This window comes from Drosophila melanogaster, chromosome 3L (genome assembly GCF_000001215.4).
Source record: "Drosophila melanogaster chromosome 3L".
NCBI classification, from domain to species: domain Eukaryota; kingdom Metazoa; phylum Arthropoda; class Insecta; order Diptera; family Drosophilidae; genus Drosophila; species Drosophila melanogaster.
This window is the reverse complement of record NT_037436.4, coordinates 5875467-5891958: the sequence shown is the minus strand read 5'-3', so window position 1 is coordinate 5891958 and position 16492 is coordinate 5875467. Positions and strand designations below refer to the sequence as shown.

At 43.7% G+C, this 16492-nt stretch overlaps 1 protein-coding gene across 2 annotated transcripts; it reads right to left on the bottom strand.

Moving 5' to 3' along the window:
- Window positions 1–7868: 7868 nt before the first annotated feature.
- Window positions 7869–9655, bottom strand: CG13287 (uncharacterized protein). Of its 2 annotated transcripts, none has more exons than NM_139737.2 (1): window positions 7869–9655. In NM_139737.2, the coding sequence occupies exon 1, from the start codon at window positions 9550–9552 to the stop codon at window positions 8167–8169; it is 1386 nt and encodes a 461-aa protein (NP_647994.1). In that variant the 5' UTR covers window positions 9553–9655; the 3' UTR covers window positions 7869–8166. Both variants share the same exon structure in this region, with proteins under 2 accessions (NP_647994.1, NP_001261454.1).
- Window positions 9656–16492: the final 6837 nt, after the last annotated feature.

Genomic DNA, 16492 nt, shown 5'->3' with positions numbered 1-16492 from the left:
AGCGGGATGAGGAGGCTGCCACAAAAAGGTTCAAATGTTCGGGCCATAAATAGGAATTTATGCGAGATTGTTTTTTTTTTTTTAGGAACGGACCACCGAGATTTATCGACGAGGGTGGTACATACATATATGCGTGTCCAGTGCGCTGATTGAATTTCGGATGGCATTTTTGGTCTGGGATGCGATGTGCCGGGACGGCACAGGTGACATATTCCTGTCGGTCGAATGACAAGTGTTAACGCCTGTTTTGTTTATTATTTTCAACCCCGTCCCTCCCCACGATGCCAACGTGCTGCGTTGAATCTCTATTGTAATTGCTAAAAAACTTAAGCTGCGTAAAATCCCAAGTTTCAATTTAACGCTCTCATGATTTCTTGTTGGGATTTCCTGGACATGTGAGTTTGACAAGTGCAGCTTGCACTGGCAGCTCTATCTTATCTGGACTTTTTGTTGATTGAAAAAGCATCCGCCATCCGCTGGCGCTCCCATTTGACACTAAGCAGATGCGCTTGAGAATGCTCCATGTGGCGACTATGGACTCTGATGCTCTCTTTCGAAATTCGAGCTCTGCAAAGAGTTTCCCGGGAAATGGAAGTGGAGCATGCGCCTTAATGTTCAGGGGGCGGGTTTCGGTGAAGCGCCAATGGCAAATGGCAAAATGGAGTCGCCACAGCGTTGTTGGAGCGGGACAAGAAATTGATTGGGGGGCAGAAGAGACCGGGGAACGGGCGCCCTGCACATGATTGCACATATGTGCCGGCTGCGATTGCTGGCCAAGATTGCGAGTGGAAAAGGGAGCGGTTGCCAAAATACAAAAAAAAAAAAAAAAAAATGGCGACGCTATCGCTTGCAGGCAACATACGTGTGTACTCGCAACAACATGTGTGATGTGTGCCCCGCCGTATGGAAGCCCCTTGGTCTGCGGATCCTCCCGCTCCTCCGACGCCACGGACTCTTCGCTGCCCTCCAGGCTCGCCCATATGTAAGTTTCTACATACAATGCGGCGTAAATAAACAGACTGCCACCACAAAAGCGACTTCCTTGGTCCTTGGTACTTCTTCTTTATTCGCTCTAAGCATTTTGTTTTATTATTATTGAGCTTGCTGGTTTTGGGCTCGTGGATTTCGGTTATGGCCAATGCCGGAAGTGCCGTTTAAGCCCCATATCGGTGAATGGCCCATCAAGCTGATGGAGCTGCCTATCAATAGTTGGCTGGCGGGCGAACTAAACCTCTTCCTTTGAGCCTCAGCTTGATTTATGTTGTGTTGTCCAGATGATTGATGGGTTTCCTCTTAGCTTGGCTCTCACTTTTTCTGTCCACAAGCGAGACTTACTCGTGCAAGTTGTTTGCTTGACAGCTTACAAATTTAAGAGTAGTGGGTTTGATTTTCACAAAAAGTTTTAAAATGTTTTTGAGGGGATTGTAAAAATAAAATGTTTGAAAAAAAGGGCATTATATTTACCTTGGAATGTAACCTGCTTTCTAAAAGATTGTATAAAATAAGTTTAATTTTTAGTAAATGCTACTCTTGCCATCAACTTACCGATTTCTTTGGTTTTTCGTGGCACAATGAGCACGTTTTGGTAATTACTCAAACTGATTACAAGGCAGAACTCGTAAAACTTTACGCTCGAGTCTTATCTACAATACTTTTTGGCTTTCCCTGGTGTTTTTTATCTGTGTCGAGATTTAAACTCATTTTCCGTGACTTTTCCGCGCGTCTGTATCAATTAGGGAGTTCGAGGTGGGACCACGTACTTCCACCGAAATTCGAAACCAAGACTGCACAGCAGCCTTTCCCCACAAAAGAAGTGGCCCAGTCAAGCATAAATGATTTCAACAATATTTCACTTAAAAGATTCAAATCGCGCGAGAAGCGGGAAAGAGACAACGCTGCGTATAAAGCATAACAAGGGAAAATATAAATACGCATACGACAAGTGCGCCCAGTGAAAGGGGGCAAAAGGAAAAACGTGCTGGTATGGGAAACGCACGCGACAGAAGGAAACGGATACGCTCGAAGAGCTCGCAAACAGATTCAAAATTTCCAACCACATATGACAATGCTCCACAGAGCATCGCCCCTCCGTGCTCCTATACGTACCACAGCCCCCTGCTCCACTTTGTAACCCATTTTGGAGATCCTCTCGTGGCATCGCGGGCAAAAAAATTCAAATTTACTCCAAGTAGTGGGTCAGAAGGGCGGAGTGGCCAACTAACTGTCGCGCTTTTTTCGCATTTCCATGCTTTCAGCGGAAGTTCCAAGCCCGCGATGTGGTGAAGGGCTAAAAACTGGAGACGGGTCTGTATTGTCGTCCTTATGCCAAGGGTCGTCAAGCGCGAACATTTGCATAATCAAATAATAAAAATTTGCATAATTTTATTTTTTACGATACGCATGCCACACTCTTTTACTGCCGCTCTTCCCCCTTTTTCCACCCTACGAAAGGAAAGAAAAACACAACTTTCAAGTTTCAATTTGTGTTTTTGTCTGGGGAAAGACATTATAGCCACCGTTATCTGGCCAACTCCACCTCCGTCTATAGATCTTGCCATTCCAGTTCTATAAACACAAAATGGTGTCAATATTTATTGGCGAATCTGTTTCTTATCTTCGACTGCGACGCGATATTTAAAATTTTGCAACATTTAATTATTAACTGCGAAAAGTTTGTCTATAGGATGATATTGAAGATAGTTCTGTGGGACGTCATTTAGAAAAATCCTTCTTATTAAACAATATTTCTATCAATCTGCTGACTCAAAAACCCTGCCATATTTATATTCTTAAATTCTCCAAATATCCAACAAAATTAAAAAGTTATGAATAAGTCTTCCAAAACTCAACCATAACTTCCACTCTTTTGGCCCACACTCGACTTGCATGATGTGGTTTTGCTGTTGGATTTTTTGCAACATACCTTGTGTTGCTAAAGTCGCAGGCAAAATATTTAGCATGTCAAATGACATATTTGCTTGTTGCCACCATTTTTTTTTTGTTTTTTGGGGTGCAAAGAAGACCGCGATTTGGCCAAGGAGTAAGTGTCTTACTTGACTTCTCCCACTTGTTTTTGCTCCCATTCCCACGTTTTTACCTGGCATATGTGTGCCTCGGTCGCCTGTATCGCTGCCATTTTTGCCGTTTTGTGCTTCATTTATCACTTGGCGGTGGGATTTCCATATACTCAGCATATTTGCAATGATATATGACTGCCATGGCGCTTAACCCGGCCAGAGATCGCTGGGAACGTTTATCCCCGGGCAGTGTGTCACTTGACTCGATGACAAGCAACCCCACGGAGGCATCGCCCATTCCACACATGGTGTAATTTAGATAAGTGGCCATTCTTCATTTTAATGCTCATAATTTCATAATGTGTACACCCATATGCAGCCCCACCCATTTCCATTTCCATTTCCCGGGTTATATTCCAAATTAAAATCGTGCATTAAGAGCTGGGAGCAAACAACATGGTCAGCGTCGTGCGTTGGCCATGCCATTTATTTTATTTGGCGAGAATTTTTGTTTTTGCTAGTCCAACCTTGCCACCTTGCCACGGAAATAAATGGTATATGGTATTCCCCTTTCTGCTTCTTTTCGGGGATCCAACTCACCATGATGAATATGGAGCAGGCGAGTGGAATGGTCGCGAATGTTGAATATGTGTTTTTCCACGTTGTTTCTCTGATTTACGAGCCATAAAAGTTAACTTAATTAAATGGTTTTTGGCGTTCGCTGAATATTTATGGTGCCAGGATTTCAATGTGTCGCAGAAAGTTATGGGAAATATAAAGATAGATATGTATATTTATACAGCTCCTAATATAGACATTTGTTGTGCTACCTAAATAGATAAATTTACAAAAAAGCAAAATGTCTGTGGATTCAGTAAGTGTTCATTAAGATACTATTTTATTAAAACAATGTCTATATCTAGGGTTGGTTTACGTATCATTTCCATCCCTAAGCAACCAATGTGTATTTCATTGAAACTAACAAGTGCTGAAATCACAAATGCGTATTTCCAGTCACTTAAACTTGTCTGCATCTCGAATGCCTTTCATGCTTCAGTAAACCAATGAAAAAACTACACAAAAATGAATCCCGATGAGTTACAACCAAGTACAAGTGATGGAGAACAAAACTTAAAGTCAGCTTAAATGGCGACCGCAGAAACATTCACTCGTAAATCAATTAGCACCCACAACTAGTAACCAAAACCACCAACCACCGAACCCAAGTGGGGATCTCCTGTTGCCCTGCGGCTTTTCGGAAAATTAACTACCTGCTAAGTTAATTGAGCAAACAACGCTCGCAGGAATCGCAGGACTCGCAGGATCCGCTGCCATAAAAGTTGTGCAGCGGTCCAACTAAAAAGTCAGGCGCTGCGGCTTACAACTATTAATTATGCGGCCCAAAGTTATGACAGCAGAAAACAGCCGCAGAACTCGAGTAGCGAAACTAAAAACTGCCAACTGCCAGCGAACGAAGGGAAGCGCACATCATAAATTACGGATTGCAAGGATGTGCCCAGCACCAGCACCAGCTCCTGCTCCAGCTCCAGCATCAACTCCTGGATATATATGTATGTGCGGTAAGCCGCCGCCTGTCTTTTGGCCATGGCAAACAGCTTCCATGCATCCAAAAATATTCGAAAATTTCAATGGACCAGGAGGTGGAGCAGTGGAGCTCCAGCTGGATCCTCCTGGCACAAAGGTATCCTGCCACGGCACAAAATGGCCACCGCAGAGCGCACAAAAAGTGTCATGGCGCATGAAAAACTTCCTGCAACCGCTGTGGCTTGGCCAAAAGGCCTTCAGCCTTCAGCCAGTCCTGTCCTGTCCGTGGCCAAAACAATGGCTGAGCTCCTCCGCAGTTTCGGCAAATGAAAGTCGCATTGTCAGGCTCAATGTTTCCGGCCGGCTCATGGATGTCCTCGCACCGAGTTCCAGCCTCATCCTCATCCTCAGTCTCGTGCTCATTCTTGTTCCCAAGCTCTCCAGCTCTTCAGTCTGAGTCTCCGTTCCCTGGCTGTGGATGTAGCTTGAAACAAAGCGCATCCGTTTGGCGAAAATTGAAATGACAAAGTTCAAAGTTTAAGCGGCTTGGCTGTCAGTTTTTCAGGGGCTCTTATAGTGCCGCGTTCAGTGCACAGAAAACATATCCCAAATTTCTGCTATGATTCCTTCGATTGTTTAGTTCAAGTTTTCTATCAATTTGTGTGGCAATTTATGTTAAGCTTAAGCTTAAGATTAGTATTTATGTTTTCAACGATTAAAACATTCAATTTTGTTCCATCGTAACTAGTCGTATTCTCTTCAACTTGAAGATGTTTCTTTCAGTAGTATACGCAAACAAATGAAGTGCCTTTTATTTTTCTCCGTGTGACAGGGAATTAAGTGGCCCAAACCACAGGGCTAATCAGAAGGCAAACACTCAAACCCCATCGATTGCACTGGGTGCTGTGGAAATTAAAAACGACCTGGAGCAAGTGGAAATTAAATTGCCTGCAGTTAAAAAACACTTTGCCCAGCCACCAGTCACAGTACCAACAATGTAATAAAAGTCATCTTCTGACACGCCCACTCCACGCGCCCCGTCGGCGATGTTCCCAATCCCGGCTGCTCCAGCAATGGCATTTGCATACTTTTAAGCGCAGATGAGCAGAAATCACTCATACGCACGGGTGGCCCATTAAAGGGGGGTTGACGATGGGGCGGAGCCAAGGCCCACGGCTCACGGTTCAGGCTCAATCCAGCTGTCGGATTTTCTTGCTACCGCTATTATGACGGTATTTGCATTGTGTTTAAACGTATTTGAACACGATTTTCAGTCAAGGGGATTGGATGAGTTGGCTTAGTTTGGGGGTAACCGAAATGAGCAGGCAATTTATTTACGGTCAAATTGCGAGGTTAGGCAAGGCAAACAAAGCGGCGCAGGTCGCTGCGCAATGGGATCCCCCCGGATCTGCCATTGTGGGCGTAAAAATGTGATAAATATGAAATGTGATTATGGCTGCTATTATGTAGCACCCAGCCAGGATGATGATGAGGCTTATTATGGAGTTGCCTTCGTGTTGGCGAATCTGTGGTCGCCCTCGGCGTCGTTTTGAGTGAGTGGCTGCCATGGAACTGTCTGTCTTGCCATTCTGGATGCGGTGGCTTCCTTGGGTAAATGAAATGGGGAAATGTGATTTTGACGATGTGTTCGCTTTACGGCAATGGAAGTTCATATGGGTGGCGCTTGTTTGTTTTCGAGGGCGTCGGAAGTTGTAATTGTTTTTTAAAGGAAGCCTGAATTGCTCATTGGGGAAATGCACGAAATAAATCAAGACGAGTGACTATAAACGGGATATCTCGGAATGGGCGGTAAAATAAAACTTGAATTGTCTTCAAATTTTTTGCCTCAGCCAGGATTTTGGCAAAAAGAACTGAGCTAGTGAGATGTCTGTTAAAATCAAGACAATACTTGCGGCATCATGAAAATTATTACCATTATTATTAGGAACTTAGATTAGAAATGTTGATAGATTTGCACACGTTATTACTCCAATATTATTGATAATAAGCTTTTATTTTAGGTGTTGCTCCTTACAGGCTTACCACCTTGTACCCCAAGTCCTTTTATCTCTTCACCTTAATGCTCCACACCAATTTGCTTACATTAACTTTCCCAGCAATTGTTTTCCACCCCCCACTCCAGCCATGTGAAAGGAGCTTGGAAAATGTCTTTATCAAGTGGCAAGCAGCGAACACAAAGCCATAAAATGCTAATCCCATCATGGGAACAATGAGCAGAGCGGATCGGAGCAGAGCGTTTGCCGTTTAGCGATGCCATCAATTGATACATCAGTCGATAAGGCAGGAAGACGTCCTGTGAGAATCCTGGCTGGCTGCTTGGCTTCTGTGGCACGGGGCTAACAGGATTTGGCCACGCTAAATCAACGCAATTCGATGTGGCTCATTTGAGTGCAGCAACGAGCCAAGGAAATCGCTGGGGGAGCAGCCACCACCCAAGGAATTCGTTGCGCTTTGTAGGAATTTGCTACGCTACAAATTCGAGGCTCATGGGAACTGAATTCCGGAGGGTTGGCAAGTGTGGAAATATTGAAATTCGAAATACATTTTTGCCAAAAACTGCACTAGTACTCCGCGATGATGGGTTATCCTGGAAGCTCGTCGTATTCGTCGCGCCGTCTAAACGAATGACTGCCTTTTTTGGGCGCAGGACAACCCCGAAGTATCCTTTCATCTTGTTACAATTTCGGTTCCCAGCTCATTAGCGTCGGCGTCGCAGTTTTTGTGGCCGCATCTAATTGCTGCATGCGGCCAAAATGAATACTGCTGAATCGCAACTACAGAATTCACTGCCTCACTGCGCTAATAAGTTGAACATATTCTTCGCTCTACTAACATGGCGTATGTTACTTTTGGTACCCGCGAAAATCTGGTGCTTTTTCTGGTCCTGGGAGCCTATGTTTTCGGTCTACCTCACAATCGAAATAATGGGTTGTCCGGCCAGGAATTCAAAGAACTCCATATGCTGCCAAATCAAGATATCTTCGTCTTCTAGAATCCCTGGTTTGGGATTCTTTTTTTCAAAAATTAATTGAATTTTAAGCTCGGTTGTCTTTTGGGATTTCTTATTAAGGTGGCGTCTATATAAGCTTAATCACATTATTTCGAAAGCATAGACAACTCATTGGCTTTTGTTTAAGCTTTTCAAAAATATTTGATTGCAATAATCCTCAAGCTCATTTTCATAACATGATTTTAGAATACTTCAGATCTACTACAAGATAAAATTTCCCATTAACCCAAATTTTATTAATAAAACGTGATTACTATTGAATTGGCATAACAATTAGATTTTTATTGAAACATTCAGCCACACATTGAATTTGCAACTTAGCCATAATATCTTACAATGATGAAACTGAAGATCCTTTCGGGTCCTTCGATAAGAAAGATAATTAATTGAGATACAGGGAGATCCAGTTACATATTTAAGATACAAATTGCACTACATTTAAAGCTAAGGGGAAATTAAATCGGAGCGTGGGGGAAACTAAAGTTAATATCACAATCGAAAATGGGCAACGGGTTTTGTTTTTGGGGAGTTAGTTGACTTGATGACTTAAAAATATCCGAAGAAATGCTTCGATCATTTGGGCATACCACCCATTCGGCGACCTGGCGGTGTGCCGCCGACCACGTTGATGATCTCGTTGTCACCGGCAGATGAGGATGAGTCCTCCAGCTGCGGCTGGTGATCACTGGCCTTGTCCTGGTGGGCGGTCATGTGTCGCGTTAGATGGTGTCGCTCCCTGAAAGTCTCCTGGCAGACGGGACATCGGAGTTTCTCCTCCCGCTTCCGTCGATTTGGATCGCAGGCCACTTCGCTTTTGTGATGGGATCGCATGTGATACACCAGATCACTGGTCATCCGGAAACTTATGTTGCACTTGGCGCACACATTCTGAGCGGTCAGTGTAAAAGTGGATGCCAATGTGGGTGGAATCAACGTGGAGAGAATGGCTGCTGCAGCGGGATTCTGGAGAGGTTGGGATACCGCGAATGGATGTGGTGGCGGAGCAAATCCGGGATAGGCATGCAGGAACTCCGACGGTGGACCCGGTGGTGAGTTTGCCTGCATAGTAGGTCCTCCTCCATTGGGATTTCCAGGTCCTGGTGGACGGGTGTACAACAACTGCTGCTTAAGGCGCTGCTGTGCCTGCAGAGCCTGCATGGGATTCACCGCCTGGAAGGCTCCGTTGAACTGATACTCCGGTCGGAAGTTGTGGTAGACTATGGGATTTGCTGGCAGGGGATTTGGATTCTGGCCACCGCTATTGGTTCTTGGTGGAGGTGTCACCAATGGTGGACTTATCGAGTGACAGCTTAGCTGATCGGGACTCAAGGGCGGAGCTCCCGCATCCACGGGTGATTCCAAACGTGAAGTGGTCGATGGTGAGGATGATGAAGTGGACAGCGACGAGGAGGCTACTTTGGTAAAAGCGCTGCGCATGGGCGGTGGTGGTGAAGAAGTTGATGGTGCCTCTGGAGAATCCACCAGGGGTATGACCACACTGGGATCATCATAAACCCGCGGCGAACGGATGCTGATCTGTGGATACCGCTGGCGTGCCTCCAACAGACTAATGTACTCCAGTGCCGCCGGCGAAGGTGGTTGCGAGGAGGTTCCTCGAGGAGACAAATCTGTGGGATAGTGGCTCATCTGCTGCTGCTGCTGTTGGTGGTGATGATGGTGCAGTGCCTCTTGAAGGCGAGCCTGCTTCTCGGCCTGCTTTTGCTTAATCCGTTCATCGGGCATCATGAGGAAGGCCACATCGAAGGCGCGTTTAAGAGTGGTCTTTCCACCCGGTGGCGATGTGGGTGTCTCATTGTTGTTATTGTGATTAGTGGTTTGATTTTGCTGCGGTGACTGTTGCGGTGATGTGGAGATCCTAAGCTCGGCGTGCTGAGGCGGCGTTGGGCGACGCTGGCCAGGATTCGCGTGCGACGGCATGCTATCCATGAGCAGATTCATTTTCACTTCAATACACTTTTCGACTTTCACTTGGCTCTGGTAGGGACTTTGGGTCTTTGGTTCTATACAGTTCCTTGCGATTCGAAATTCCAGTTTCGACTGCTGGCCGCCCGCAATCTGTTCCTCTTTAAGTACCCGCTGCCACAACCACCGCGTCCAGTTGGAATTCTCGTATTCTCATATTGTCCCATTCAATTGGGAAAAAGCAACTCTCCGCACTCGCGGCACTTGGCCCATCTGTCCTGATTCTGCTCGGAGTCTGTTCAGATTCAGGTCCTGCAGAGAGCACCACCCTTATGTTCCTGCTCTTGCTCTTTCACTCCCGCTTGTCCTCTCTTTCTCCAGCGGTCTTCTCTCTCTTTCTTTGGCCCACTCTCCGTCTCTCCAGCGTTCCATCTGCTTTGCCAGTTGGCGAACATATTCTGTGGTTTTATTGTGCGAGTCCTAGCCAGGACGACTCCTGGTTGGCTAGCATTCACGGACAGGTTGGCTTGTTCGAAAACCTTGTTGTGCTGTATGTGATGCATTGGTACAATGGGCAATGTTGTTGTTAAAGTTGTGTGATATTATTTAAAAAACTTAATTGATTAAACTTAGAAGGATTTGAAACTAGGGTCATCTATATGAGAAGTTACTCTTATTCATTCAAAAGAGTTGAATATCTTGAAGTAGTTGCGCTTAAACTTCATTAGGTAAATGTTTTCAAATATTTTACAATAAATAAAACTTTTTCGCATGGTTTCCATTTAGATTTTTACCAAAACATTATATTTTACTAAATTATTTTCCCTGTTCCGCCCACTGTGCACTCATCTCTTTTCGCAAGGAGGCGGTGCTTGATCCTGGCCGCTCTCTCGCTTGCTCTCTCTCTCGATTTGCCTCTCACACCCACCCCGAAAATATGGCAGGACCTGCCCTCTCTGTCTGGCTCTATGCCCGTCTCTGTCGGTGGTGATGTCCTTGTTGCAAGTGTTTCCGAACAGGTTGTTTTTGTCGATTTTTTAGCAGTTCCAGCGAGATTGTGTGAATATGTGGCCATGTTTTGTGCTGGTGTATTTGTTGCGTTTGTTGCTGCTGGCTTGGATTTTGAGTATATGCTGCGCGTAGCTTTTACATATTGCCAACTACACACACACACACACACACACACGCTCTGGAATTGGGGTTCCCCCGTTTTGTAGGCGACTGTTGAGCGTCGAAATCTTTCAACATACCGAAATATTTATTTGTCAGTTAAGTTAGCGCTATGTGGAAAAAGTGGCAAGTGCCCAGTAAATATGCACATGCAACAATAGCAAATTGTGCAATGCCTTCCGTTCGTTTTCCGTCTCGTTCTGATCCCCCGTTTATTTCCCTTTTTTCCGGCTAGACCCTAGATCCTGGCAGACCGGATGCAAGGATGTGGCCATTGCCAGGACAAAATATGTGTCTGTTATGGTCAGTCGTGAACAGGGTTTGCAGCTATGGGGTGTATGTATATTTTATTTAAATTTTCGACTCTTTTGTTGCACTTTTTGCTTGCAGCCATGTGGCTGCAGCAGCGGCAATTTAATGTTTGCATATTTTCAGGTGCTAATTGTTCCACTTGCCATATGAGTTGCATTTTTAATTAATATTTATAGCCAACAGCCGAGTGTGCGAGTGTGCGTGTGTGTGTGTATGGGTGCATTTGAGTATCTGTGTGCTGGAGCCTATAATTCGCATGGTCGCCATGTTGGCTGTCGACGAAATTAATATTAAACACATGATTGCCTTCCAACATGGCCATTTCATTAAAAATATTGTTTAGCTTGTATTTAATTAATTGCCGATCGAACAATGCAAGCTCAACCCATGGGCTGATGTGATTTTAAATTGATAAATAAAATGGGATATTCAAATGTTTGGTGCAGTTGATGCTTAAAGCTTATGGAAAATCATTTTAAAATATATAAGAATTAATTGGGTTACCCAAGCCTATTAAATGCTGGAGTCTGAGTAAGTTAAACTATATCTGATCAGTTATCTTATCTTACATCGGACCAATTTCCTCAATATATTACTTATTGTCACATCTCACCAGAAATTACCCCCATTTCAATTGGACTCTCACATATGTGACACGTGTGCACAATTGAAGTCAAGTGAAAATCCCGAACACATTCTCAGTTCATTGCAGTAAATATTTTCAGCGCAAACTAATGAAAATCTCCGATATACAAATCGAGCACAAAATTTCCACTAAACCCAAAGGCTTATCTACCCCTGCTGATCTCGCTCTATTGCTAACTAGATGATTTTGTCTTGTCACTGAGCCAGGGGATGGAACTTTAGGTGGGTTGGTTGTTTGGTTTAGCGCCTGTCGATACATCAAACTGCCAAGTGACAAAGTGATTGCCCCGTTGTCAGGCCGAGACAAAGCGCAAAAAGGCGTGAAATTGCCTTTGTGTGATTAAGTCGAGACCGAAGGAAATGCGAGCAAAAGCGAGGAAATGTCCCAGGAAGCAAATTAAAAACTAAGATGGCAATCTCTCGACTCAAGTTTAGACACAGCTACGTGCTCCTTATGCCCGGGCATAGCATCCTCGCCGGGTTTCAATTATCCTTGGTAAGATAGCAAAATGTAAATGCTAATTGCTTCAAGTTTAGCGTAGAGCTGGCTACGTTTATTCCGGAGACAGCAGACACCTTTTCCGTGGAGATTGTGGCCTCGGTTGATGTTAATGTGCTGCCTGTCTCCCGTAATCTTTGTGTTTTGTGTGGAAATCCTGGAGGAAACAGCTTCTTGCTGCCTGGAGATCTAAGCGAACTAAGTGCACAGAAAAGTAAAATTGTCGAACTTCTGCATGTTAAATTTCAAGTTCAAACAAAAAGATATACATAATATTATTAATACCTTTAATTGTGTTTTATAACATTTTCAAATGGTATTCACATATTTCATAAGGTTAAACAGATAGCATCGGGTATCACATAAACGGGTTTTAATATTTGATATGCGATAAGTTTTATCACAATCTTTAAAGCTTTTTGTTCAGTGGATTATGTTGAGCTGGCGCAGTGGAAGTTTCCATCGAGTTTTACTATATTGCATACTGCACTTGCCAACCCTCAGGACTCGCAATGTCCCTAGAGTACGGAGTAAACTAAAACTCGAGTCCTGTTCCGGATCCAATCAAGTGCTTTTCGCGCATTAAATAAAAATTCGAATTGGATTTCATGTGAGCAGGACGAGAACCTAATTGTATGAGGGTTGGAGGACTTTGTTCCTTGGAGGGCTGCATCTAAATCCGAATCTCGAACTGGAACTGGAGTATTTTGGAGGGTAGTTGTCGGTTTCGACAGCCCCTGTTTCTGTTTGTTTAAATACCGTGAATAACATGTGGTTTTTTCGAAGCATATGGCAAGGACTTTGTCACTATTAAGGTGCCTTCTGGTCCTGGTTCGTCCTCCAGTTTGCCAAATCCTCCAATTAGACTGTCATTCATTTAAACGGATTAAAAATGCGCGAACGAGGGTCGCACTCTTCGTTCTAACAAGGCCCGAGGGTCAGTGGTGATGGTGGTAGATCTTGTGGTTGCTTCCCAGTTTAGTCTTAGTCGGATTAGAGCCCTTGTTTTGGTTAACAAATCGGCTGATGACGATGTCTATTCCGATTCTGATTCCAATTCAGATTTCTATTCGGTTCCAGCCCTGTTTACTGTGCGTCGTGTTGGTCCAATCAGTTCGAGACGCACATTCGCCTGCAATCAAATCAAGCCACAAAAACATTTTCTGCTGTCATATGCAAAACGCCAACGATGCCACAAATGCACCTGAGTGGGTGGATTATGGGTGGCTGGGACTTTATCTAAAATGCTTACGCTTGAGAAGCTTTCAATCGAATGCGGCATAAATATTTATGTGCCCCGATGTGGCAATATTTTCCGCAGCTAAAACACACAATTCGAACTCGTAGAACACAAACGGAACTCGCAACAGTTGCCAAGTGTTGCACGTGGTTGCTGGATAGCCATAATGTCAAGAGCTCTTCAAGTGGGCCAGAAGAGTCGGCAGCAAGCCGGAACAGGAACACCCACTTTAGACTCTTGAACTTTACAGGGTATATTCAAGAACTTTATGGAACTATAATGTAATTATATTTTAATATATTTTTTGATTCAATTGCTTTTTGTGAAACAATTTTTTGAAAATATTTAGAAGCTTAAGTAAGCTAAGATTGCCAAGTAAGAAAATAAATATTTTTATTTTAATTTGCATTTTTAAAATATTTATGTAAATATTGTATTGTTCCATATTTTGTTCCCATTCCTTTTAATAACTCTTAAGGGGAATATCAGCTTCGGTTCTTAAAATTCCAGTATCATTTGTATAACATATTCATAAGAAAAACATGCAACATTTGGCAGATTCTACGGTTTGGGTCGGATGTGCAGCGTATGCTCAGCGAAGTTGCACAAATGAAGCGACCACCAAGTCACCACCGGCGAACACCGTCATTACCACCAGTTGCCACCATCCCGGAGTATGGAGCACGCAGTACGTAGTACGGAGTATCCCTCATCCACATACCACATACAACTGGGATGACCCGCATTTAAAGTTGCTCAATACGTTTTCTGGTGCCATAAATTGTGACCCTGCCCAGCAACATGAACCTGTTTCTCTGGCTGTCTGTCCAAGTGACAGGGCGGAATCGGGTTGCCAAATCAGATCTAATCAGCTTGGAATGCAGAGTGCTCGGTGGTTCTGGTGCGGCACAGTTCCAATTGCCGGAAGAACCACTGTGAGCGGTTCGAAAACGATGAAAACTACCCTTTAATTGAAGGGTCGCTAGTTGTGCGCTGGGCAGCAACGAAATCACACTCGCGCTTAGCAAACATCTGTGCGATTTCGACAATGGTAACAAGGACTCTCCGAGGTCCTTCGAAGTCCCAGCCCCCGTTCGGCGTTTAAAAAGTGTTTAGTTTATGGTCCATTGATGGCTTTGTTAACTCGCCGAACAGTGCACTCCCAATCGCAACCACTCCTCCCTCTCGAAACCCAAAAGCCCGCACATTCGCAACCCCGTCCGGACGACACCTTACGTTTTTCGACGTTTACGATCTGTCCGGGGCGTTTGTACGGGGGGTTCTCCGTCTGCCTTTAATTATGCTGAAAACCACAAAATGCTGTTAGTGCAGCATTTTTCGTTTCCAATTTGATAAAAATGCTGACATATGCGCGAAGAAATGCGTTGCGCCGCGGGATTCTCGAGTTCCCAAGTTGCGATTTACGAGGTTTCCTGGTTTCCAGTTCCCCCGAGTGTCCTTCGCTCTTTGACTCTCTGATTGGAACTGGTCCATAGTTGGGCGATAACCATCGCCACCGGCTGCTGGTGCCGCACAGCTCGACAGACTGACAAGTGAGTTGTCGATCTAATGTGGCATCAGCATATGCTGGTCCCTTTGGGCATAGTTACCCATCCAGCCGTGCTTCGATCAGTTGCGGTTGCCCCTAAATTCCCAATTGACTTTGCTTTAGATTGATCTATGCCATGGACTTGAATCTAAGACGGGCTTGAATGCCATTAATATGATAGGAATCTTTGAAAGATCTTCATTTAGATCAGCTAGCCTGGGCCCTTAAAAATATATAGAGGTTAAGTGGATTAATATAGTTCAAAAGAATTTTTTAAGGTATTTTATGACTGAGTCTATAAAACAGAACTATCTTTAAGTTGTAAAACTTATCATATCAACTTAGAATAAAATATTTATAATTCATTCTGCAAGCTAGGAAACTGGTTTTAACTTATTAACAATAGATGTTAGGTCTAGGCCATAGTATATGGTTTTTCCAATTTTTCCAAGATACTGACTGAATTTTTGTAGGCCTCTTCAATGCTTTTCTTCTTTTCCATCTATAATTTTTGTGCTCATCGAATTTTCATAACATTAGTTTTCCCTGCCGCCAATTCGACTCCATTATCATATGTAATGACTTCGTTTCTTTGATTTCGTTTGCCTGCGCTTCGAGTTCAAACACTTTGAACAAATATTTTACTTTGCTCAGCTTTTTTTTTTTTTATTGTATTTGGCCCGTACCCAACCAAATACACCTACCTTCAATTTGCTGTTGATTTTCAAAATCGAATCTTGAATTAATCATGCGGAATAAATTTACTCTACATTTACTCTAGAAGTCTGCCTTAAACGAGAAGTAATTGTGGAATGAAGTAAGAGGAATAAGAATGGTATCCATTCTCAAAATTTCTCCTGTGGCTAATTGAATTAAAATTGCGATTTCATTTTCAGCGATTGCTTCATGCGTATAAATAATATTTCTATTCCAATTCCAATCGCATCGAAAAACCAAAATCGAATGCGAAAACAGCGAAATTTATGACAGGCAGGCAAGATTTACGCTTGTGGCTTCAGTTTCAGTCGGAGAGTTCAATAACTTTTCGGGGTGGATTAGAGCATAATTCCATTGTCATGGTAATTTATGAGCTTAGTTCCCATTGTTGTCGCTGTTCGAGCCGATGCTGTTGTTGTTGTCGTTGTTGCAACTCATCCAGCTTTGCAGATTTTTGCAACATTAGCGCGGAATTATGGCATCCATTACGAAGGATTCTCCCATATGTGCTTGGGTCCTATAAAAGCATTCGAACATTCCTCATATGTCGAAATGTTGTCGCTGCAAATGGGCATTGGCAATTACGTTAAGCGTTTCGCCAAATCTTCTTTTAAAAGTCCTTTTAAACTGGGTCACACTTTTCAATTTTCAATTGGGTGCTAAGTGGTTGATTCGTTTTTGGTAGCCGACCATTGCTGTCTGCTTAGTGGTAACTGATTACATATGCGCATATTTTAATAGACCACAGTTATTCCCACATGGGGTTGTTTGCAAGAAAGTAGGGGTAAGAGTAAGGGCAAGACTAGAGTTCAATTTCTGGTGTAGATCTAATGAACAAATTAGT